The sequence below is a fragment of the Erpetoichthys calabaricus genome, chromosome 3 (genome assembly GCF_900747795.2).
Source record: "Erpetoichthys calabaricus chromosome 3, fErpCal1.3, whole genome shotgun sequence".
Taxonomy (NCBI): Eukaryota; Metazoa; Chordata; class Cladistia; order Polypteriformes; family Polypteridae; genus Erpetoichthys; species Erpetoichthys calabaricus.
The window spans coordinates 218759200-218786677 of NC_041396.2; the positions used below are offsets into that span (position 1 = coordinate 218759200).

The following is a 27478-nucleotide window of genomic DNA, read 5'->3' on the forward strand; positions in this document are numbered from 1 at the left end:
CCTCCATAATAAGATTTCACCTCCATGATAATACATGCCAGGAAGTGCAGAGCAGGCCATGGTAAATTGGAATGATAGGAACTGCTTCTTTATACCCTCAACAGAATGTCATTAGGTGAACATAAGCTCTTCAGATCGCATTCACTGCCCAGAAGGTGAAAAATAAGTTCATATATGGAATGTACTTAAACGGGATAAAAGAATAAGAATAGTACATATCTTTATCAGAGGTCTTCACATATTTAACCTCTAAAGTAGAATCTGTCTTGACATAAGAATAGAGATGAGGCAGGAAGGCAATACAGGTTAAATCCCATTATAGAGAATACCGAAGTAAAGACATTTTCAGAATAATGAATTCTTTTTTTTGACCTGGACAAACATTCATACAACATCATATTTAACAGATTTCATTTTAACAAAATGTAAAATTTCAGTATAATTAATTTCTTTTCTTTTTTACTAAAAATGGCCACCGAAGATAATAATGTGATGCAAAAAATACTTTATGCTGCGCCAATACTTTCAGTGAGTCTCCAGAACCCTGCAACAGGCAGTCTCTTTCTCGTTAGAACAAAAGAAAGTGACAGTCTGTTGCAAATTTTCTGGTCTCGGGAAGTTTCGATGAGAGTGTAGATGCGACATCATACACATATCCAAATTCAGAGTCAATGCTCTACTGAGCATCCGAGTTGGTAGTTATGTTGTGTGTGGATACTGTACTGTTCAAGTTTCATAGTGCTTCTCAAAGTTTTTATTTTTTTTTTATTTTTAAAATTGAGAAACAGCATCAGTTTATGCTGAAAAAAAATTAGTTACATGTAATATCTCATTTTCAGATAAAATATTTTTTGCAGTTTTAAGAAGCGCTATTTTTTTTATACATGTATGGTCAAGCTTGAGTCAAAGAGTTGCACAAGTGACAGGAAGGTGAGTCCAGGTTCCCAAGGAAAATACAGGTACTCTGTTACTTTATGGAGAAGGCAGGTACAGTCTCAAGACTTCATTCAAAATGGGAGCTGTTACTTCAATATTCAAGCACACGAGATAGAAGCCACGACATGGCTACAATTGTCCTGTTTTAGCTCCCATCTTCAGATTAGAAGAACATCAGTGGCTCAGAATCACCACTGTGGCAGAGCAGGTCAAAGCCCTATTAAATGTTCTAAACATCATGTGACAAGCACATTACTTGGTAAGCCTGATCCTGCAGAGGATAACTAATTGCTTTGTCCTTGGTTTACTGTTTACCAGACACAGCACAGCAGCTACAGAGTTGTCCTTGCGCCGCTGCCATCAAAGATGGTGAATCGCCAGAGACCCCAGTATATACATTTTCTCCATATTCAGTACAGTAATCCCTCCTCCATCGCGGGGGTTGCATTCCAGAGCCACCCGCGAAATAAGAAAATCCGCGAAGTAGAAACCATATGTTTATATGGTTATTTTTATATTGTCATGCTTGGGTCACAGATTTGCGCAGAAACACAGGAGGTTGTAGAGAGACAGGAACGTTATTCAAACACTGCAAACAAACATTTGTCTCTTTTTCAAAAGTTTAAACTGTGCTCCATGACAAGACAGAGATGACAGTTCAGTCTCACAATTAAAAGAATGCAAACATATCTTCCTCTTCAAAGGAGTGCTCGTCAGGAGCAGAGTCTGTCAGAAAGACAGAGGAAAGCAAACAAATCAATAGGGCTGTTTGGCTTTTGAGTATGCAAAGCACCGCGGCACAAAACTGTTGAAGGCGGCAGCTCACACCCCCTCCGTCAGGAGCAGAGAGACAGATAAAAAAATCAATACGTGCCCTTCGTGCTTTTAAGTATGCGAAGCACCGTGCAGCATGTCACTTCACGAAGCAGCTGCACAGAAGGTAGCCAACGTGAAGATAATCTTTCAGCATTTTTAGACGAGCGTCCGTATCGTCTAGGTGTGCGAACAGCCCCCCTGCTCAATCTCCCTACGTCAGGATCAGAAAAAGTCAGCGCAAGAGAGAGAGAGAGAGAGAGAGAAAAGTAAGTTGGGTAGCTTCTCAGCCATCTGCCAGTAGCGTCCCTTGTATGAAATCAACTGGGCAAACCAACTGAGGAAGCATGTACCAGAAATTAAAAGACCCATTGTCCGCAGAAATCCGCGAACCAGCAAAAAATCCGCGATATATATTTAAATATGCTTACATATAAAATCCGCGATAGAGTGAAGCCACGAAAGGCGAAGCGCGATATAGCGAAGGATCACTGTATAACAAAATATTTTTGGTCCCATGAATTTGGACAATAATAATTTATCATAATGTTCATTATATCACACTGCCCACAGTGACTATTTGTGTTTGCTAACATCTTCATTGTTTGGGCCCATGTTTGACTACTTTAACGTGAGAAAACAAGGACCAAAGTAAGCGTCCCGGTTCTATTCAATAAGGGCGCGCACAAAAAGGTGACATTCAAAAGGGCGACCTCAATTGGGCGCGGAGAATAAAGGTGCATGTAAATAAAGGCGACCTTCAAAAGGGCGACCTCAATTGAGTGCCGAATAAAGGCGCCCGTAAATATAGGCGAGCTTCAAAAGGGCGACCTCAATTGAGCGCCGAATAAATGCGCGCGTAAATAAAGGAGCGCTTCAAAAAGGTGACCTCAATTGAGCACGGCAAATAAAGGTGTTCGTAGATAATTTAGTTGAAATGGCTCTGGTATATGTGAAGAGCAACAAAGGTGCAGATCTACTCGTAGTCGAAGGCTATACATTCAGAATTTTGAAAACAACGAAATATAGAGAGCTTTAGAAATAGTTCGTTAGAAGTAGTTCGTTAGAAGTTCATGCATTAATTAATTGGATGTTTTAATATTCTTGCTTTCACTTTTTACGTTCAATCATTACCTTTATCTAATAAATTTTCCGTAATAATTTTGTTGCGTTTGCCTTTATTCGCTGCACCCAATTGACGTCACCCTTTTGAAGCACTCCTTTATTTACGCGCGCCTTTATTCGGCGCTCAATTGAGGTCGCCCTTTTGAAGATCGCTTTTATTTATGTGCGCTTTTATTCGCCGTGCCCAATTGAGGTCGCCCTTTTGAAGGTTGCCTTTTTGTGCGCGCCCTTATTGACGGATACCAAGCGTCCCACTGTATCTTACAGTGCATTGAGCAAAAGTCACAGCACCCAAGAACAAGTCTCTCAGCCAATCTTTGTGAAGTCAAGACCCTAATATCTTTAGCTAGGAAGCACTTCCAGCAGTCAAACCCAATCTTTAGGAATGATTTGACAAGTGCACTTTCCATGTGTGCAGTTATGAATCTGTGTTATGTCACTACATGCCTTTATTTTGCCATTTACTATGTTTTTGCATGTGTTTTGTGTTATTTGTTTTTTTTTTTTTAAATTCTGATGGCGATGTTACTACAGGTCCCATTTTAATGGTTTTCGTCAGGATCCCTGCTGATGTTGTTTATTCATTGCTGGGTATGTGTTTGGAGTGATATCACTAGTGGAAACATATTTAGGAGGGTGCCATATAATGCATGTTATCTGAGCATTGGATACATTTAAAAGAAAAAAGAAACAGCAAACCTTGAAGCAAAGCTTAGCGCCAGTTAGGGGATTTTACTTTAGATTTGTTAAGGGACCTTTTGCTGAATTTATTTGGACTTCAGTTTTCGCTTTGTGGGTCTGGTTTGTTTGATCAGTTAAGATAGTCTTCCAGTGCTTCAGACGCCTGCTTATTTCATATTAGATTTACCAGACGCACAGTATTTCAATGTAATTCTTGTCCAATTTTGGTGTCCTGATTAATCAGTCAGTCATTGTCCAACCCGCTATATCCTAACACAGGGTCACGGGGGTCTCCTGGAGCCAATCCCAGCCAGCACAGGGTGCAAGGCAGGAACATATCCCAGACAGGGCGCCAGTCCACTGCAGGACACACAAACACACACACCCATAGTAGGAACAATTTAGGATCACCAATGTACCTAACCTGCATGTCTTTGGACCGTGGGAGGAAACTGGAGCACCCGGAGGTGAACATGGGGAGAACATGCAAACTCCACACAGGGAGGACCAGGGAAGCAAACCCAGGTCTCCTTACTGCAAAGCAGCAGCGCTACCGCTGCGCCACCATGCTGCCCGGTGTCCTGATTAACTGTTTAAACTTTTTTATTTGCCCTGTATTTTAAACATGACTCATTTCTCAGTTCATTGACAGAGCAGTAAACAAGTCATTGTAGAAAGAGCACTCTGAAGTGTAAATCCTTCAATACATCTACAATCACCAATCATATCAATTCTTTTCAAAACGGGCAATAGCTGACCAATCAGATATTCTGTATTTTTGAAGTGAAGCTTACAAGCTGGGAACTGCACATTGTGACATCAAGGCACTAGGTTCAGAGACGGCTTGCTTTAGCTACATGCTTAATCTGTCAATCTGTTTGTTTTTGTTTAATGAAGAACTTCAGAGAGAATTAATATTTCTGAAAAGAGATGTATTTGGTTCTGAGAACAACAAACTCATTTGCCAAACATGTGTCCGTAGATGTGATAGACACAAGGATATTCTCAGCATATCAATACCAAAAACATAAAGACAGTGAAAAGAGTAAATGTGTGCAATAGGCCAGGTCTTGAAGAAGTTACGATTTATGCAAGCATAGGACTCTTCCCATATCATTCAAAAACATAAATAATATATGAGTGGCTGTATAGGAGTTTTTACCATTTTGTTTATAGTACCAGATTATATTAGTGACTTTGAAAGCTGCATTGGTTTGGTTTTATTCTTTAGAGTTCTTGTGGGTATGAGCAGTGTAAACATGTTTGGATATAGCATTGTAAAACTGTGATACCCCTAGTCCCCACTCCCCAATAATCCCCAGTTTCCCCAAAGAGGCCATATATTTGTATTTGAAAATATCTATTTTGTGTTAAGCATTTATGGATTTCACATTCTGTGAGCACTTTTTGCCTTATAACATGTGCAGTCTAACTGACATAAGAAAAGACATGTCTCTCTTTTTCATGGTTTCATATCCATTAAAAGCTCCTGTTTTATTTACAGAATTCTCTTGACTGTTCAGCATGGTGAACTCTACATGCTCTTCAGCCCTAACCTTACAAAATTCAGAGAAAGAAGGAGTCACTGCATTCACTTCAAGCTGATTGACACTCTTTATCATTTGTCACATCTTTTGAGCAGATTGGAAGGTGCGGAGGAAAAATTCAGAAACCGAGAGAGCAGGCCAGAAGATCTCCAGTTTATTGCTGAGCTGAAGGATATGGTGACCGAAAGGGAATCCCTTGTTAAGAAACTTATTGTAAGTGTTTTTTCATGGAGAACTTTGTGTGATCACATACTGTATGTTTCTTCATTTCTCTTTCATGTTAATAGTATCTAATACTTTATTTCTTCCCTTATATTGTTCCTGGAACTGGTGTCCTAGTTTTCGCTGGTTCCAGCCTTGTGCCCAGTGCTGCCATGCGAGTTAGTGAATGAAAAGAACATGGATAATGTGAACTGTGTAAATATTCTATAGAATTGTTCACTAATCAGAATACAAGTGACTTTAAAGGTCCTGAAAAATCAGACCCATAAGGTATTTTTCAATTAAAATTATTTATTTGAAAGTTTGTACCACCACAGGAGGACTACTAAACCCCAGGCCGCTACACGATCAGAATACCGCTAGAAAAAAGCATTTCCTTATTAAAATATTTTGGGGTAACGTAACCAATGCTCGTCCTTATTTTTGACCCCCTCACCACATGACGATGAAAGGAAAAAAAATAAAAAGATATATTTACATATTGACAGAAAAAACAGTTTAAGTAATTCCACCAACAAACAAATACATAACAAAAATCAAAAACAACCTTCCACAGATTAGGGTGCGAGATTTTTCTGGCTTGAGATAACCCGGTTTCCCAAATTAGATCACTGTCCTTACAGTTCCCGAGCAAGGTGTAATGTTGGAAGCCTCACGGAGTACGCTGGCAGCCGAGCCGGTAACAAATAATGTTCTGTCCTACTGGTCCCAAAAGGTTGATTGCCCTGATGAAACCTGAAAAGTTTGTCTTCAGAGATGCGTCTCCCTTGTATCGCAGAGTAGGTGGATTTTTGGCGCTAACTCATTGCTTCTCCTTAGTCCACCTCTCATTGTCTCTCTCTGTATCTTTCCCTTCTTTTCCGGTTAAAGAGTCTTCAGCCCCAACTGTCTTGTCCACTTTTGTACTCCCCTTAAATGCGTATTTCCCCATTTTTGGTGAACTCTCGGTAACCCATTTCTTGATGTACACCCTAAGGAAATGCAAACTGATAATGAGACAATAGCACATGTGGCACCCGCTACAAGGTGCAGAAGTGGATCAGAAGGTAGGTTAGTTCTAGTCTGCTATAGTTCTAAAGCTGCAGCTTCCTTTCAAAGACACAAAGAATTTGTGACACTACACTAGTGGTGAGCAAATCATACAGTAGGCCACTTATAAAAGCAGGTTTTAATGACTAACATTAATTTTAAAAACAGTTTCACCAAGAAATGGAAAAATCTTTCATTAAAAGCTGTTAACATCAATGCTCAGACGCCAATAAGATAAGTGAAAAAGTGATTTCGCTATGGCATTGTTTTAGTCATGAAAGTTAAATGGCTTGCTTATGTTCCTGGATACTTGACATCACAACAAGTAATTAATTGCAAAGATTTTCTTTTGTTAGTATGCTTCTATATTTGCACTTGGTAATTTTTATTAATGAAAAGACCTGCTTGCAACTGCATGTACAAACAAATAACAATGTTATGTGCACAGTAGGCCTGCAAAGACTTGGAAACAAATTCTAAGTAATGTACGGTCAGTGGAAGTCAAGCAAAAATTGGAAGATCTGTCTAAAGTCCTGAAAGTGAAACTCAAATTCACCATGAAGAATGGCAATCTGACCTGCATATCTAATTGTAGTTCAAATTATGTATGAACACAGTACCTTGAAATTGGCAAAACAGGTTTTTCCTGTTGCAACTCATTCGGATTATTGCAAAGTCTGAAGGTAAATTAACAGCACCATAGTAAATCTGAAATGAACCTCAGAACCAGGCAATGAAGTGTTTGGAAAAAACGCACAAACTGCCCGAGGGCTTGGTCGGTCTGCCACTGCTGGCAACAAAATCAACAAAACTAATAAAATTACACACACAAACTCTTATGCTTAGAAAACTCACTCATTTACATTTCAATTTACTTTTTTGGCTGACACCTTTATCTAAGGCGACTTAAAATTTATGATACAGCTATGCATACACCAGTTAAGTGCAGCATCATCACGTTAAGAACACTTCACAACTGTGAGAATATTTTAGATTTGTACAAGTACCCATAAGTTCACTCGCACCTGTACCATAAGTTGGATTCGGCCCACAGGACATAGTTTGCCCACCCAAGCTCTAAACTACCCCACTGTATGAGTCTGACTGTGTTTGTATGCACTTAGAGGTGCATACAAACTGGAATCCAATTCAGATGTAAAACCCGTCTGTCACATTCAGTTTTGGAAATGAATGCATAGATACTGTAATTAGAAAACTGCATCCATCCATAGTTCAAGTGAGGTAGACAGTACAGTGCACAATAGAAGAGTGGGCTTTGAACCCAAAAGGTCAGTGTTCAGTGTCTGCCTCTGTCTTATACTTTTGGAATTTGAGCTCATTCCCCGACCTGATCTTCCTCCAATTGTAAAAAAAAAATGAAAACAAATTGATATACATATTGTGGCAGCTGGGGGGCACTTAGTCACCCAGAGAGGAAGAGCTCACCCCTTATCTATGCTGTGTCTCTTAAAGAAAAAACAATATAGCTGTACAGGAAGAGGGGAAATCTCTTTAAATTGAAACAATTCAGCCCACACAGTTTCATGTTAAGACTTTTTTGTAAGTTATTTCCAAAGCACAGGCCCCATCTGTGATGCTGCTTTAAAATTTATTTTGTGCAGCATATACCGTACTTTGTTCACACAGTAGCGTTCCTTCTCGGTGATTCGCCTGAAGTGAACTGACTCTGATGCTTCTAGTCTCACCAGGTGGTCCTTGGGCTCTTCGTTCTCCAGCGTCCCTTCAGGGCTGATGCTGGCCTCTGGTCCTCAAGTGGGAAAAGAAAAGAAAATGCTTTGAAGCATCAGGAGGTCCTTCTCTGACTTTCTTTGTATTCCTGTCTTGAAATCATGAGGAGGGGAGAACCTTGGCAATATGTATAAAGATTCCTGATTTTGTTAGTCACCTTAGGAAAAACAGTAGGCCAAAAACATAGTGATAGTAATTAAAAACTTTTGAAACTGATATATAGGTGTGGTGCAGGAGTCACTGCTTAAATTATTCATGTTTTTAGATGCACAGCAGAAACACGTAGGTCTGATGAAAGTATTGAGGTGCCAGCCTGATTAAAAAAAACATGTATTTTTTCTGGTTTTATTTGTCAGCTATTCATTCAGATTACATACTGTATCCCCAGCATTGCCAAAGAACAGAATTCCTAAATGAAAATCTTGCTTTTTTAACTAATACGTTTTTCACATGCAGCATCAACAAAACAGTAAATTGTCCATTCACCCCTCCATTCACTTTCAGGCTCATCTGATTCAACCACACCATTCAGAACGTTGAAGCTTTTTTGTTTTGTTTTACCTTTCCTATGCTGCTGTGTACTTTTCTAAGTTTTCCCTTGTACTGTGGCCTATCTGTTTGGATTCTATGTTTCTCTGGACATTAATCTATCCATTCTCAAATCCCATTTAATTCACCTCTGTGTCAGTGTTTTCTCAGAACAAGCATTTTAAAAATACAACCTTTCTATTTTCTGGACCTGCCTATTCTAGTGTATTATTGAAGAGAGTCAAGACCTACACCACCAACACTGAGCGCATGGCAGGAATCAGTTCTAGGCAAGAAATGAGTCCATCATGAGGCACACTCATTCTGAACCAGTTTAATGTCTCTGGACAATATAATGTGTGTGAAGCAGAGTGGAGTACTCAGAGAAATATGGGCGTGAGGTGGTGGCCTAACAAAGAGTTAGCACAGGTTTCTACAGCCTGGAGTTATGTTACTAATTAGTCATATGTCCATTTATTCATCTACTGACAAACTCACATAGTCTTGTTTAAGATCATGGAGCAGAAGAGCCCATCCCAGCAGCACTGAGAGTAATGCAGGAACCAGCCTTGGACAGGACATGTTCACACACAACGTAATTCACCTCATGTCTGAAACACCAGGGCATTTTGGGGAGGGTGGGGGTGAACTGGAGCACCCAAGTAAAAATCCCCATGTACACAGGACACAGGGGAAGCTCTGCAAACCCAACAGAGGTGGTTCTTGAATCCAGAGCCAGTATCTGGATCCACTCTTCTGCAGGAGAATGCCACCCATTAGGCATACATGTCACAATCAATTCAATTTTCAATTCAATTTTATTTGTCATTCAGCAGAACATCCAAGATGTGCTGCAGAACGAAAATACGATGCACAAGACATTAATAAAAACACATAGTTAAAATCAGCCTACAATAAAATACTAAAATGCTTCATTTAAAAGACGAACGACAGTAGGAAAAAAACTTTTTAAACCTGGTAGTTCTACATTTCAGGCTGCGGTACCTTCTGCTTGAGGGCATGAGGGAAAAAAGTTCAGAGGCAAGATAAGTAGGGTCTCTAGAAATCCACACAGCTCTGGCCAGACAGCGTTGTTTTGCCAAATCTTGTACATTTGGCAACGGGGCTCCAATGATCCTCTCCGCAGCCCTCACCACTTTCCTCAGTGCTTTCCAGTCCGAAGCGCTGCAGCTCTCCTGCCACAGAGAGCTGCTGCTGGTTAGCACGCTCTCTATGGTCCCTCTGTAAAAAGTGGTGAGGACTGACTTACTGAGATGGGCCCTCTTTAGCCTCCGCAGAAAGATCAAGCGCTGGTGAGCTTTCTTGATGACGGAGGAGGTGTGCAGGGACCAGGTGAGGTTGTTCGTCACATTAACTCCCAGGAACTTAGTAGACTGCACAATTTCCACAGCAGTGTTCTTAATGTAGACCGGGATGTGTATCAGCTGTTTCTTCCTGAAGTCGATCACCAGTTCTTTTGTTTTTTCGACATTCAGTATCAGATTGTTTTTATCACACCATTCCACAAATGACTTCACCTCCTCTCTGTAATCCCCCTCCCCGTCACCGCGAATGAGACCCACCACTGTTGTGTCGTATGCATACTTAATAATTTGGTTTGTGCTGAACTTGGCACAATAATCGTGGGTCATGAGCGTGAAGAGGAGGGGACTTAGAACACACCCCTGTGGAGAACCTGTGCTCAAGGAGATGGTATCTGATTTATTCTTTCCTACCCGTACGTACTGTGGCCTATCCATTAGAAAGTCCAATATCCAGTTTTGCAGAGGTATGCCCAGTCCCAATGGGCCCAGTTTGCTGATCAAATTCTGAGGGATGATGGTATTAAAAGCCGAACTAAAATCAACAAACAGCATGCGGACCATAGCGTCTCTATTCTCCAGATGTTCCAATGAAAAATGGAGTGCAATAGATATGGCATCCTCTGTGGCACGGTTGGAGCGGTAGGCGAATTGGAGTGGGTCAAAAGAGGAGGGTAGGACAGAAGTAATGTGGTCCTTGATCAGCCTCTCGAAACATTTCTTCACTATTGATGTTAAGGCTACAGGGCGATAGTCATTCATGGTTGTGACTATGGATTTTTTCGGAACTGGGATGATTTCTGAGGTTTTAAAGCAAGATGGCACAACAGCCTGACACAGAGAGATGTTAAATATATCCGTAAGGACATGTGTCAGCTGCTCCGCACATCCTTTGAGTACACAACCTGGTATCTGGTCTGGTCCCGCAGCTTTCCTTGGATTAACAGTAACTCTGACATTGTGGTTCGGCCATAAAAGAAGGTAAAAAATCTGACATTGTGATGCAGCCACAATAATTTGGATCATAACCTTCAAAAAACTCAGGAGATGATCATAGATTTTAGGAAACTGTCACCTGCTCACCTATCACTTGCTATAAATGGCTCAGCCGTTGGGATGACAGAATCATTTAAGTTTCTGCAAACTGTGCTGTCACAAATCCTTAAGTGGGAAGATAACATCACATGCATTATTAAGAAAGTCCATCAGAGAATGTTCTTTTTGTGTCTGCTGAGGAAATTTCTTCTCCTCTAAGCAATATTGGATTAATTCTACACAGCCATCATCAAGTCCATTCTGACCTCGTCTATAACTGTGTGGTTTGGTGCTGCCTCTGCTCAGGCTTAGGCCAATCTGCAGCACATCATCAAAGCCTGCGAAAGAATCATAGGCTGTAACTTACTACATACACACACACACTGAAGTCCTTTATGAGTCCAGGGTAAGGAAGAGGGCCAGAAACATCATTGCTGATCCAACTCATCCAGGGCCTCACCTGTTCCAAAGACTTCCCACTGGCAAACATTTTAATCCTACTATCTGTTTATTTATTGTATTGCTCTTGTATAACACATCATATTTTATATTTTATCTTTCTTTTGTCCTTGTATGTGGCACCGATAGATAGATAGATAGATAGATAGATAGATAGATAGATAGATAGATAGATAGATAGATACTTTATTAATCCCAAAGGGAAATTCACATACTCCAGCAGCAGCATACTGATACAAAAAACAATATTAAAGATTGATAATAATGCAGGTAAAAACAAACAATATTTATGTATAATGTTAATGTTTACCCCCCCGGGTGGAATTGAAGAGTCGCATAGTTTGGGGGAGGAACGATCTTCTCAGTCTGTCAGTGGAGCAGGACAGTGACAGCAGTCTGTCGCTGAAGCTGCTCTTCTGTCTAGAGATGACACTGTTTAGTGGATGCAGTGGATTTTCCATAATTGATAGGAGCCTGCTTAGCGCCCGTCGCTGTGCCACAGATGTTAAACTGTCCAGCTCCATGCCAACAATAGAGCCTGCCTTCCTCACCAGTGTGTCCAGGCGTGAGGCGTCTTTCTTCTTAATGCTGCCTCCCCAGCACACCACCGCGTAGAAGAGGGCGCTCGCCCCAACCGTCTGATAGAACATCTGCAGCATTTTATTGCAGATGTTGAAGGACGCCAGCCTTCTAAGGAAGTATAACCGGCTCTGTCCTTTCTTACACAGAGCATCAGTATTGGCAGTCCAGTCTAATTTATCACCCAGCTGCACTCCCAGGTATTTATAGGTCTGCACCATCTGCACACAGTCACCTCTGATGATCACAGGGTCCATGAGGGGTCTGGGCCTCCTAAAATCCACCACCAGCTCCTTGGTTTTGCTGGTGTTCAGGTGTAGGTGGTTTGAGTCGCACCATTTAACAAAGTCCTTGATTAGGTCCCTATAAGTATCTATCTATCTATCTATCTATCTACTCCTCCTCCTGCCCACTCCTGATGCAGCCCACGATAGCAGTGTCGTCAGCGAACTTTTGCACATGGCAGGACTCCGAGTTGTATTGGAAGTCCGATGTATATAGGCTGAACAGGACCGGAGAAAGTACAGTCCCCTGCCGCGCTCCTGTGTTGCTGACCACAATGTCAGACGTGCAGTTCCCAAGACGCACATACTGAGGTCTGTCTGTAAGATAGTCCACGATTCATGCCACCAGGTTTGAATCTACTCCCATCTCTGTCAGCTTGTCCGTAAGGAGCAGAGGTTAGATTGTGTTGAAGGCGCTAGAGAAGTCTAGAAACATAATTCTTACAGCACCACTGCCTCTGTCCAAGTGGGAGAGGGATCGGTGTAGCATATAGATGATGGCATCCTCCGCTCCCACCTTCTCCTGATATGCAAACTGCAGAGGGTCGAGGGCGTGTTGAACCTGTGGCCTCAGGTGGTGAAGCAGCAGCCTCTCCATGGTCTTCATCACATGTGATGTCAGAGCAACAGGCCGGAAGTCATTCAGCTAACTAGGACATGATACGTTTGGGACTGGGGTAATGCAAGATGTTTTCCAAAGCCTCGGGACTCTCCCCAGTTCCAGGCTCAGGTTGAAGATGCACTGTAGGGGACCCCCCAGCTCCAATGCACAGACCTTCAGCAGTCGTGGCAATACTCCATCTGGACCCGCTGCTTTGCTGGCATGAAGTCTCCTCAGCTCTCTGCTCACTTGTGCTGTTGTAATTATGGGTGGGGATGTCTCTCCTATGCTGGTATCAGCAGAAGGATGTGTGGAGGGTGCAGTACTCCGAGGTGAGAGTGGGTTAGGGTCGTCAAACCTGTTAAAGAAGTTGTTCATTTGGTTTGCTCTCTTCACGTCTCTCTCGATGGTGGTACCCCGCTTCGAGCTGCAGCCAGTGATCAGCGCCATCCCACACTTCCTTCATGCTGTTATTCTGCAACTTCTGCTCCAGCTTTCTCCTGTACTGCTCCTTCGCTGCCCTAAGCTGGACTCGGAGTTCCTTCTGCACGCGTTTGAGCTCATGCTGATCACCGCCTTTAAAAGCCCTTTTCTTCTGGTTCAAAAGGCCCTTGATGTCACTTGTAATCCATGGCTTGTTGTTAGCATAGCAGCGTACAGTTCTTACTGGAACTACAGTACAATGTCCATACAGAAGTTGATGTAGTCAGTAGTGCAGTCAACAACTTCCTCAATGTTCTCACTATGTGATCCCTGCAGGATATCCCAGTCTATAGTTCCAAAGCATTCTCTCAGAGCCTTCTCTGCCTCAGGGGACCACTTCCTGAATGAGCGTGTGGTTGTAGGTAGCTCCCTCACTCTTGGTTTGTAGTGAGGCTGAAGCAGAACCAGGTTATGATCTGCTTTCCCAAGCGCAGGCAGCGGGGTGGCGCTGTATGCGTCTTTAACGTTTGCATACAGTAAATCAATAGTCTTATTTCCCCGGGTGTTACAGTCCACATACTGGGAGAAAGCAGGTAATGTTTTGTCCAGCGTCACATGGTTAAAGTCTATAATACTATCAAGACAAATTCCTAGCACACATTAATGTACCTGGCCAATAAAATTAATTCTGCTTCTGATATTTTCTCTAAAGGGTACACCACTTGGTTTGGAAATATTTTACGAATGTACCTTACAATTTTGCTATTAAGTGAAAAGTTATTATTTGGCATGGGCATCAGTATTCAGACTTATTCATCTTTATAATTGTTCATTTTATTACAGTTACTAGATTGAATCATTTTATCAATGACATTTCTGTGCCTGTGTGGGAACTGTATTTTTGCCTTTGCCAGGCACACTTGTCAACCTTGTGTTGGTCACGTCTGACATCACAATGCCAAATGTATTTAACATTAGAACATTTTCTACAAGAACAAAGTTTGCTAATCCCATCCATGCAACGAAAAGTGAAGCAGAATGACCCCTTTTATTGGCTAACTGAATAGATTACAACATTCAAGCTTTCGAAGCAGCTCAGGCCTCTTCTTCAGACAAGTACTTCATATCAGCTTCACTTCTCATTGCATCCATAATGGCTAACACGGTATATTACCCTACTACTACAATCCCAACCATGCAATTTCTCCAAAATAACATCAAATTGAGTTTTGAAGACCCCTAAATTCCTACTGTCTTTCACACTACATGTGTCTATGGTCCTCTGCTTGAAGAAAAACTTTCTAACATTTGTGTGAAATTTACCCTTAAGAAGTGTCCCTGTGTTTTTGTTGAAGTCATCTTAAATCAAAAGTCTCAATCCGCTGTACTAATTCTTTTCATAACTTTAAACTTAACTTAAAAACTTAAGTCATGCCACCTCTTAATCTTCACTTGCCTAAACTGAAAAGGATCAACTCCTGCAAACCTTCCAATAACCTTGGTGTCTGCAGCCCTAAAATTGCCTAGTTGCTCTTCTCTAGACCTTCTCTAGTGCTGCTATGTCTTTTTTTTGCAGGCTGGAGACTAAAACTGTACACAGTACTCCAGATGAGGCCTCACCAGTGCGTTATAAAGCTTGAGCATAACCTCCTTGGACTTGTACTCTACACTTCGTGCTATATAACCTAACATTTTGGTAGCCTTCTGTACACTATCTAGCTGTCCACTACGACCCCTAAATCATTCTCATAAAGGGTACTTTCAAGTTTCAGGTCTCCCATTGTGTATTCAAATCTAACATATTCACTTCCAACATGTAATACTTCACATCTGCTTACATAAAATTTCATTTGTCACATATCAGCCCAAGCCTATGTTCTGTCAGGGTCTCTGTAATGATTCGGCCAATTCTGCATTATCTGCTGTTCCATAAGACTGAAAAAAATCTCAAAAAAGAGAACAGAAATCACTTTTTACTTATCTTTAGTCAGAGTGAAATAATACTTAACGTAAGAACTTGGTCCCATAGTTTTTTGGACTTCAATTTTATTTTTGGATTTTGTCATTTAGTTTTATGACTACCGTCCCAGCTTTCTGACTTTCACCTGTCCCCAACATCATTTTTGCCTCCTCTTTCAAAATGCTTATCTCCTTTTATGTATTTTAAAAACATCTGACTCCTGCCATAAAAGAGATCACAATATTATCTGCTTTATCAACCAATTAGGATGTTGATAAAAGTATGCTGATCTATGTTTTGATGTAGCTTTGGATAAGCTACCATTAAATGACACTCTGCAGTAGTCTGCCATGAGTCATTGCAGTGAAAGCTCTTTATTTTCCAGAGTTCTGACTTTTTAATGAGATCTTGTATAACCATAATAGCCTTATGCATAAGGGTAATATGCTAACGTATGCTGTATGCCTATTTTGAACAAGCTTATTCTAATACAATAATAAGGTAAATGAAGCAAAACGGAGTTCCCTTTGTTTACCTGAGGTTAATGTACATGTTCTGAAATGCATTCAACCCAAGCAGTGTTCCATTAATCCCAAATTTGGTTCATGAATAAAGGAGTGTTACCATGGCCATGGAACATTTTACCTTTGTGTGAATATGAGACATCCTTCTGAACAGTTATGGCTCACTACTTACACTCTGAATATATTTTACGAGAGTAAAGCCATCTGTTGTGTACTGATTTCTGGCTAGCATAACTGAAACGTGTTTCACTTCTATCTAAAGAGCCATTTGTTCCATTCTCAGCCTTCAGTCCCTCAGTCCATCCATTTTTAACACACATTAATTACATTAATTAATTAATTTAATTACACTGTGTAATTTCAACCAACAGGGTCATCAGCACCTTGTGTATCCTGCAGTGTTCAAACTCCTCCTGCACTCCATGTGGTGCTCCAGTGTATACTGTGGAGAGATTATAAAAAATAATAGTGATTTTTGGAGACTCCTGCCACTTGATTGTTTGTCATTATTCTTAAATTTAATTTCACTAACATTGTGCATTAGCCAGTTCTGTTGCCAATACAAATAAACTCAGCTTGTCCTTCTACTTTTGTCATATGCATTTTGTATTCACCAGGGAAACATTTTCAGCCCGAACTGTAAAGTAAATGTGTGTTGGAAAGAAAAAAAATACAGTATCTAGTATTAAATGAATTCCTCAAAAAATACTTAGTCTCTCCTTAATGAAAAGAACATTTTAAAAATAATACAATCTAACATTATGAAATTCTGAATTATTCTGCATGCACTGGCTTGTTGAAATCCAGAATCATTTGTCATTAAAATTTTCACCTTGCAAATCTGTAAGTATGATTCACAGGCAGAAAGACAGTATGCTGAAAACTGATACCTTCACTCGATGAGTAGAACACTCACATTGTGGAATGGTGAGCTCAAAGAGTTGGGGCAAAGGCTTACAGACAGGCAGAAGAAGGGCCAAAGTTGAGAAAGAGATTAGAGCAGGGGTGGCAAACTCCAGACCTGGAGTGTCGCAGTGGCTACAGGTTTTCATTCTAACCGTTTTCCTAAACAGTGACCAGTTTTCACTGCTAATTAACTTCTTTTTCCCCTTCATTTTAATAGCCCTGTTTTTAAGGATTCGGTGCTCTGAATTAATTATTTTCTTCATTAAATGACAGCCAAACAGAAATCAAATGTGAAACAAGTCAACAGTTGACCAGCTAAATTGGGGCTTCAAATTCCAACTAATTTCACTCCAACCAGTTTCTTAATGAGAAGCCAATTCTTGCTGTTAATTAAACTCGTTATTTAATTCTATGGCTTGTTGCTGCTCTCATTCTGACACAGCAGACATTTCCATAACAGTTGATTTTCTGTTTCTTCTAAGAATGTTTTGGGGACCTGAGAGATCAACCTTACTGAGACCTTCACCTTTCTTTATTTTCAGATATTGTGTGATGGGCACGGGTGAGCTGGTCATGTGGCACCTTGTTTTTTGTCTCATTATTGTTTGGCAGCTTATTAAAAAAGAAACAACTAAGGGGCCTGAATCAAGTTAATTAAAATTAAGGGTAAAGAAGTTAATTAGCAGCAAAAACTAATGAAGAAGAAGATTAGAATGAAAACCTGCAGCTACTGCAGCACTCCAGGACTGGACTTTGCCACCCCTGGATTAGAGGATAGCACTCAATCACTCTACCACCATTTTAAAGCCTAATTATATTTTATGCTTCATATACAGTATGAGTGTTTATTAAATGCAAATACGTCTACCTAATTTTACTGTACCTTGCATTAAAAATTTATTTTGTCCAAAAACATTAAGTATAGTAACAAAATCATATTAAAGATGATCATAAAATAACAAGGATACCTTTAAGAAAACTTTTAGTTACTATAAATACAGCAGTTTTTGTCTCGGTTGTCTGTGTAAACCTTTAATACATTTTTTTAGCCTCATCACTCACTGTTTCTCAGTTCTGCTTGGACGAATCTAAGACTATAATTTTTGGATTATTTTTTCACAACCCACTCCATCCCAATCAATCAGGGTGTTTTATCCACTGCCTTTCATAGAGCTTACCATCACAAAAACACTGCAACAACAAACAAAGTGAGATTCAAGATCATTTGGATGCATGACAAATTCATGAGAAATATATATCAGGGAGATTGTGTCTGACAATAAAATAAAGCTTGATATTCAACTGTCAAGCTTATAAAATGGTTCCATCAATTGACACTGATAGAACTTGACAAAGATTATGGAGCCAGAAACCTATAGAAGCATTCTCTAAAAGCTGCATATTTAGGAGTTGGGATTCTCAAAACGTCATCTCGTCACCTCGCAAGTGAGGCAAGCTGAGGTTTTAGAAATTCAAAATCTTTTATGTGTCAAAGTTAAATCACAAAGCCAGCCCAGGATGAGAAGAATACCTTTATTGACATAAGTGGAGTCACTCAGTACATGGAAAAATATGACTGATTTACAGATAGTGGTAACACTTCTTAAATACACTTGTCAATTAAAGAAGCACATGATTAGTTTAATTTCTCATGTCCTTGCTAGTTACTGATAAGTAGGACCCTTGGAGTCCAGATTCTGCTGCACTATGTTGTACTGTTGTTTTTTTTTTTTTTTTATCATCAATACTTCTTGCAGAGAAGTAGCAGCGGGACTGGGTCACAGATCAATAGGCTTTAATAAAATGCTTTCTAAGAGTGCTAAAGGCAAAAGCTAACAGTTAACAAGGAAAGAAGTCAATCAATATAACTGGTATATAATCAATATTTGAAAATCATATTTATCTGTATAAATTAACGTTCACATATGTCACTAAAGAATAGGAAGCCTGGTTCTTAGGGGCACCTGGAGGGGGATAAGTTCATTTCATTTGAGAACTGTAGTCATAAACAAGCCTCTCTCAGTGTACAATTAAATGCAGGCACTTGCAGACACTCTAAGGCCCTGTTCACACTATTACATTTTCGTTACAAAACCTCAGACATTTGTCTTCGTTTTCATCTTTCGTCCCCACTAGCCCTGCGTTTTTAACCCACAAAAATGAAGACTTCTAAACATTCTCTTCAGAACTGGGCTCTGATTGGTTCATGCTTATTATGTGGCTTTTCCTTGATTGGATTCTACTCATTACAACATCTCATTCCCTGATTGGTCACCCTATGCGGAAGAAAACCATACTCCAGCATAGTGGGCATTGAAAAGTTGCTTACCTGTATGCATCTAAATTGCATTTTGGACCATATACGTGCATAAAAAGGAAAAATAAATTTACCGGTGAGCACACTTGTAAAAATCACATTGTAAATAACTCAGTTGACAGAGTCCTATCAGTGTTTTTACTTAAACTTGATATGTTCAAGCAATATTAATTACAAGGTGCTTAATGAAGTGGATGAGTATAGAATGCAGGATAGAGGGATGAATGCACAATGCTGTAAAGCGAAGTTATAAACATATATGGGAATGCATTTATTTATTTTCTCTATTTATGTTAGTTTTACAAATGCTGATGCTCCAATCGCTGTGGACTGGTAATACTTAAACCTCTCTCAATTGGACATAGAGCTGGTCGTTCTTTTTTTCAAGTGACACTTTAACATTTACAATGTGTTTTTTTTTTAATGACAAGACTATCATCTCTAATTCTGAAACTGTTCCCTTCAACCGTAAACAGCACATTAACGTAAAATAGGGCAATTTGCTGCGGCTCCTTTAAGAATTTTATTTCTATTTCTATGCTGCGAACGTACTCTCAAGAGTGCACAGTAATACTTTTGAAAGTGTATAAAACACAAGGGAACCCGATTTTCATGGGGCTCTGAATTTTTCACTACACGGTCCCTTCATGAAGTTTTCTGCTGCGGTGTGCATGCCCAGTGTAGGAAGTCTACTTCATAAGCGTTATTAGATTTTTTTTAGTGTATGGACACAGATACTTTTATAAACAATGTGAAAACTGTAGTGCGGATGAAAATCATTTTCATTTGAAAACTCCATTTTAAATAAAAAGGTACTAGTGTGGATGTGGCCCACCATGCACACTGGGAAAATTTAGAACTGACAACTCTTTTCAACATGTCTTTGGACCTCTGGGAATTGGATGATCCCTGAAAAAATTCTTTCAAATAACACTGAAGCCCACAGATTAACTTAAATGAGACAGAAAGGCTGTAAGGTACACATAATAAAAATTGTGTTATTGTGCCATCTTCATTCTAATGATAAATGATTATAATTATAATGCATAGTGTAGGCATGTATTTGCATGTAGTAAAATGCACACTATATGATACATATGACTGGGAATGTGAAGTCTAAATTGTTATTCGGGCTTTATATTTGGGCGACGTGGATTTGAAATATAAAGGTCATTATGCTACAATATTGCAGAATGTCACATTTTATTTCTGGGTAGTGCTGCGCATATATGCCTTAATTTCTGAATGTTACCTCTTTGTGTCTTCCATTCCCATAAATACTTGGGCAATTAGTTTTTGTTCCTTGTTGTCTTTTGTGCTCCATGGCAATTCTGACAATTGCCTTCCTGCTGTCTCATATACTGTCGGTCAGGCATTAGCTATTGCATTGATTGTGCATTCATAAAGGAGATGTGAATGTGCAGTGTTGGATTTTGCCTTTGTTCTTCTCTTTAGTGTCTGCCTTTGGAGTCAGTAGGCCTAAGCAATCATGAAGACTAGAGAACACTCCATGACACAAAACCCATTTGGATGCTGACAGAATTAATTCAGAACCATAGTACAGAAACGGGACTAACTGAAGTCAACAATTTGGTGCATACTGGAAAAAAAAAAGCCATGTAGTATTCAACAGCGACAAGCCTGGCTAAAGAAAACCTCAGCTGATGACAGAAATATTGTCAGAATTGTGAAAAAAAACTTTTAAACAACTCCACTTGAAGTCACCAGTAATCTCCACTGTACATTTGTGGAAATATCTCAGCCTATTTTTTTGGATAACACAACTATTCAGGCCCTAGTGCAACGTGCAAAACCCTCATCTGTTACTACAAAGGATGGATTAGAATTTATTAAAAGATGTACAGAGATGGGTTCTGGAGTGAACCGACGTGAAGGACTGTCTGATTGTCAAGAAGTTGCTACCAGGAAAAGTCTGAAGTAAAACCTCCACCAGAGCGAAAGAGAGAGAGAGAAATCCATGTTGGTAGTCAAGATGTAGCTCTCCATGCCAGCATATGAAGGAAGGGACCTCTATATGAAGATAAGCCTTGACAGCATGAAGGGTGATTGAAAAGTAAGACTTTAGAGAGCAGGAGGAAGATCTCCTGTTGGCCCGTAAAGAAGATGTTTTCCTAAGGACACTAAAAGGCCAGCAACACGGCATATAACAAGAATTGCGAGCCAACTCAGCATAAAACAAGAACCAGAGGGGAAAGTCATATTGGTGGGAGAAAGGGGGCCAGAAATGAGAGACAGAGAGGTGAGGAGTAGTGATGAGCGAAACAGGCAAGTTTTCATTTGCATACAGTTTCATGAAACTGACACCAAAATTTGTTTCACAGGTAATTTTGCGATTGGGAAATGTGAAACACAATAAAAAGGCTTTTAGCATTTGGTTAAAAAGTAAAGAATGCTGGTTCCTAAAGCCTCGTTCACACTTCTGTATTTACTTGTAATTTTGTTTTCCTGCACCTGCATAACACATTTCTATGTGCCACATCAGTAGAATCAGTTCTATCTGTGCCTCTCGTTTACATCACCAGAGCACACCATCCTGTACACTGTTGTGTTTCCTCCACAGCAAAATCTCACTGCGTGGAAACTCCACCCTCCTCCATGACAGGGAGATGCATGGGAATACTGATGCATGAAAATGCTTCTAGAAAGTAACTAAAGGCTTTCTTGTCGTTGTGAATGAGACAAGTATTGTTGGAAAAGAAGCACAACTTATTTCACAATTTTTTTTGTGAAGTGAAACACCATGTTTTGCTGTAAATTCAATATCACATAAATCATTTCGCTCATCACTACTGGGGTGTGAGAAGGGAGAGTGCTGTGATGCAGACTGGGTAACAGGCAAGTAGGAAAGCTCACCCAGCTGAACTGATAGACAGGCTTTTTTGTCTTATATTTTCATTTTGTTAATTTTGTACTCTCTGTTGTCTGTATTATTTTATAATAAATAATTTGTTTTTCAAATTTAAGACTCCTAAACATTTTTCTAAGCGTGAAGTGATGAAAGGATGGTGCTTTTCATTTACACTCTAACAGGAAAAGCAACTGCATATAGCCTAATTCATACCATTGTATTTGTGAAAGATGGTGAAGGCAGTGTCAAGACTTGGAAATGCATGGCAGTCTCTCGAACGGGCTGAATCCAGCAAGATGATTATCTAAAACAAGAAGATCATTTGAGTCAAGGGAATGGAAGAGTTTAGACCGGCTCAAATCTGATTTAACTCCAGTCGAGCTTGCAGTCCATTTACTTACAAATAAACTCCCAGAAACAAATAGCCATTGAAAATGCCTGCACCCTGCAGCAAAAACTTGGGAAAGCATCTGCAACGGACAAACTAAGAGTGTGATGAAGCTTGACTGTCCCAGGCTTGAAACATTTATGGATTTGCATCAGAAAAGTAAGTTTATACTGCTTAAATTTACTTCAAGTTAAATTTCTTGGAATACTAATACTCACCTGAAATGGGGGATGGTAATTTTCTAATAAAATAAAATATACATGTAGAAAGCACCCAGAAATAAAGAGTAAAGAATGACATTCTGGATTTCAAATCCAAATTGCTTACACTTACAGCAAAAAAGAACAATTTGGATTTCAGTCTCCCAGAAACTATGGAGGGTATTGTTTTCACTGTACAGTATTTAAATATACATCATAATTCTATAAATAGGAGACTTTGCCTTGAAGAAGCCATGAGTAAAGTTTTATGAATTTGTTCATATAGACACTATGAACCAATTGTAAGTGGGATGTCTCTATCAGTTATAAATGGGAGGCAAGGCCGGTGTGTTAAATAATGCTGCCTGAGAGAAGGCACATTTTTTGACCCTCCTCCACATATGGAACCTTATCAGATTGTATAAACTTGTGTGTTGGGACACAGGCTTCATAATACAATACTCCCAACAAAACAACATCCTCAAAACAACAGGCCAAATAATAAATAATTAGTTCTGGAAAAAACATCAAAAAAATTAAAAGGGTAGCTTAAAATCAATAAAATATACAAAGTAGTCATTTAAAACAAACATATATTAATTCTTCACTGCTTCTGTTTCATCCAAATAGATATTTTTATTGAGTTTTGCGATTGTGAAATTGATTGCTGAACAAAACTCGTCTGTTTAAGCTTACCCCATCTCTAAATTTCTTGACAGTTTCAATCTCTGTCCTGCAAGCACCTTCCCATTTGAACTAAATACACTCGCTGTAAACTTAAAAGACATTTGATAAACATCTTATCCATGACTGACACCCTTATAACATTCCAGAAATAAACAAAATTTTACAAAATGATGATCAATATATACACAATACAGTGTGTGAAAATCAAACTAATGAACAGTAACAGTAACAGGCGGTCTTTACTTCCAAACCTTTACTTTGACCCACTTTACCACCAGTAGATACCTTCACAAGAGTGTACTCCTAAAAGACAGCAGCTAGACAAGGAATGGACAATCTAGCTGATTATATGTACCTGTACTATATTATTAATATATATTATTATATGTATCTGTATTAGCACCAAAACCAATAGCAGTAAATATAAGCAATAGAAAGAATCATACAAACTTGGTGGGTTCATGCAGTCTTCATTTAGTCCAGGTAGCAACAGAAAGGACACAGATGACACTTTCCCAGATGGTCCAATTCCTTAGTTACAAATTAAATATCCTCAACCAAGAAATGAAAAGAAAAAGATTTCTGACAAAGAGGGAGAGTGCTTCTTTCCAAGTGTCCAGCAGATAGAAAGCTCCATGAAAGTGTCTATATTTTTTCCTCAAACTGCAACTGAGCTGAGTCTCTTTTTGAAAAATGTATAATAAAAAACAGCCACTCTCTCCCTCCCTTCATGCCTAAATTGAACACCTCCCTTACTTGTTTTCCTCTCCGTTAGCTTAGAGTTTCTCAGAATACACGGAATGTTGCTAAATCATTATCACTAAGCTCCAGGTTATACTCCCATGGTAATCAAATGCTTTACTTTCTAACTAAGCAAAATACTTTGAATCCTGCTTTACTTTTCTGCTTTCCCATAATGCACTGCAAACCTTTTCTTCTAAGGCCTATTAGCTGAAATCTGTCAGCAGAAAAGGTTAAGTACAATATCTCCAATACCCTCTAGTTTGAAAATGCCCCCCAACCAAAGTGCTGCCTAAAGCAATCGGCTTGTCACCTCACCTCCTCCCATGTGCCAGCCCTGCCCCTGTGTGCCAATTAAAATCAGTGGGGTGGGGTGCTTACAGATATTTGCCTGGTTCATGTCACCTCATCATCTTTCTTCATTGTTAGTGGCTTTGCCTGTATCAGTGAAGCTATACCTTTATCTCTTGCTGAAGGTGCAGGCAGCCCTAAAAAACAACAGGTATTATCATTTGAATTCTTCCATTCATCCTCCATTTTAAACAACTATTTATCCATGACGGGATTACAAATGTATATTTTAGTGCTATTTTCTATTTATTATTGTTTGGTGTCCTGTGTTTCAGTAGTAGAGCATCTGAAAAATCACTTAGATTCTGGTTACTTAATGTTATTGCAGGATCACTCACCTAAACATCCCACCTTTTTTTGAATAATTTAGGTTCCAATTACTCTGCCTTGTTTCATGCACATCTATTGTGGGTTGGCTTTAGAGAGACAGAGTAGCCTCCTCTGGGGTCCTAGTTGCCTTTCCTCCCATTTTGTAGTGTCATCCTCACTAAATTCTGCAGTGTACTGTTTCACCAAAGTCACACCAAGTAGGTGGGTAGGATCACTTTTCCTTGGCATGATACCTCTCTTGTTTTTGTGTGGTCACCTCAACCCCTAAGTTCTTTATGAGCAGTAGTCTGCATATGTGACTGTGAGATTAATGAATTGTATTGATGGCACTGTATGAAAAGGGAGCTTCCTCAGTTTAGATATGAATATTGAGACTATCTGCCATCTCTTCAATCTACTGTCAAATCAAATTAATGCAATTCAGTGCAACAAGCATCAGATGCAGTACAAGATCCAACCCAGGATGGTATGCTAGTCCATCATATATCACACTTTCGCACACAGTGCCAAATTCCATCCATCAATCAATCCTTCACTTTAAAGCCCATTAAGTCCAGCTCAGGGTGACAGACCAGGTAAGCCTTTCCCAACAGCATCAAATGCTATGCAGGAACTAACCTAGGACACAGTGACAGTCCATTATCAAGTACGCTTAATCCAGTTCAGGGCCATACAAGGATTGAAGCTTATCCTGGTAGCATCTGGTACAAAAAAGGAACCAACACAGGACAGGGTGCCAGTCCATCACATGGTACTCGGTCAAATGGGCTGATACCCAGCCAGCCATCCATCCATCAGTCCATTATCAAACACACTTAATCGTGGCCATACAGGGATGAAGCCTATGCGTGGCAGCATCTGGTGCAATGAAGGAACCAACCCAGGATGGCATGCCAGTCCATTACATGGCACACTCTCACACACACCCTCATACAGGGTCAACTTGAAATCACCACTATTACTCCTCTCAAATGTGGCACTGCACAGCTTTCAAAATGTACAAAGGTTGGTGTTTTCTTTTTATAATGTTTACCTTCTTCTCTGTTTTCATCACTTAACACACTTGTGTTAGAGGTAAAGTCATGGAATCACTCATGGAACTGATTTTGTTTCAACCTTTTGTTGTAAACAGGATGATAAGAAGTTCTATCAGCTGGAGCTGGTGAACAGGGAGACAAATTTTAACAAAGTGTTTAATGCGAGTCCCAATGTCGGTGTGATTAACCCACTGGTCAAGGTAAGTGGAACAGCAGGTTTAGCCTATAGGAAAGGCTTGTCCATTTTTGCCTGGGGAGACATTAAAACCACTTTAACTTTTAAAGTAGTGTGGCTAAATGAATCTGCCACCATTCCTAAATTGTCCTAAAAGTCAAAATTATAACCTTAAAAAAATGAAATTCTAGGCCTCCAAGGTATTTTCAAGAGCAAATCTCCTTGATGGGAATGTTCTTGTCCCACAAGTGAAGCTGTTCCTGGCTGACTTTGCTTCACGGAGATTTGTGAGCAGAGAGGGATTAGAGTCTCCCATATCAATGTACATGCAGCCACCTTTACGATAAAAGTGGGGAGGGTCACACCCTGCATGAGGATGATGTTACTTTGTACCTCTCCGTTTGTAAACTGAGTTTCAAGGTGTTTTGTCCAGTGTAATTTGTGTTGTCTTTCTTCCTTCATTCAAGACCATTTGCTTTCCAAGCCATCAACAGTATAAACAGCCTAACAGGTTTTATTGTAATGCCATAAATGGAAATACAGACAGCAGAATAACTTTAATCTTAGGGTAGTCTTTCAATAGCAAAAAAAAGATAAATTTCCATTTCTTCTTATTTATCAAATTGAGGATTAGTTTGTAGTGGCTGTCCCAATGCGTTTTTTGTTTCTTTTATGTAGCAAAAGAAAAAGAATGACAAATCTACAAACAGAGTCATCAGTGCTACAAATCTAAGTGCCCTGGAAGCTGCAGCAGCGGGGAGCGGGCCCCCTCAGCCTGCCCGCCTAGAGCCAATTCCTAACTCCCCCATTCACGACCTTGAGTTCAACAGTAGCAAACCTCTACCCCAGCCAACACCACCGAAAGAGCCCAAGAAATTTCTGAGGTGAGCCACACCTCGTCATTAACTTTTAAGGGATATTCAGGAGGTCATAGTGATTCAGATATACTGTAGAGGTGCAAGAAAGGCGGTCCAGCCTCACCCTCGGCTGCCACTATACTTGACTAAGGCGATGGAGCCAAAACTTGCAGTATCCCTTTTCAGAGAGAGAAAAGTGACCTTTTAAAAACCCTTTGTATCACTGCAATGCAAAATGGTCATTTTTTTTAATTGTATTTTATAACATTTGCCTTCTGGCATAAGGCTTTGTGTCAGTGTGATACTTTTATAATTATGTCCACTTCAGTTATTTGGACTGCAAAATTTCATAGCGGTAAAAGATGCCATTTTTTTTTTTTTTTTTTTTAAGAAATCAATCTGCAATATTATTTTGGATTATAGTAAAGCCAGGCATAAAGCCTTGAAGATGAAGATGTGCTATTTTCTATACGATGAATTTTCTATTCAAGAAATGATTATTGCAAATGTATTTTGTTCTTAATGATCAATCAATTACTTTCTAATATTTCGAAATGCATAAGTTGCAATCAGTTGCTTCTGACTGAGAACCATGCAGTGTGGCATTTTATCATGGGAGATCTTCAAATCAATCGATAAAGGGATATTGCTACTAGAACAATCATGTATGAGTTAGCCATGTGCCAAGACACATACATGTACATTTCTAATGGCATTGGAATCCAAACAAGTGCACATTGCAGCTGACAGGAGCATGGCATGTGACCTGGCTGGATGCATGGGATTTACTGAGATGAAAAATG

At 39.7% G+C, this 27478-nt stretch overlaps 1 protein-coding gene across 3 annotated transcripts in view; it reads left to right on the top strand.

The window, feature by feature from the left end:
• Nucleotides 1–27478, top strand: part of fam184ab (family with sequence similarity 184 member Ab) — a 642430-nt gene that overhangs the window by 572683 nt on the left and 42269 nt on the right. For 2 of the 3 annotated variants that reach the window (XM_028797795.2, XM_028797796.2), the window contains 3 exons: nt 5198–5315; nt 25739–25843; nt 26497–26702. In XM_028797795.2, the coding sequence (XP_028653628.2) occupies nt 5198–5315; nt 25739–25843; nt 26497–26702 (429 nt within the window). The remainder of the gene's footprint in view (nt 1–5197; nt 5316–25738; nt 25844–26496; nt 26703–27478) is intronic. The other variant, XM_028797797.2, reaches the window with a different exon arrangement.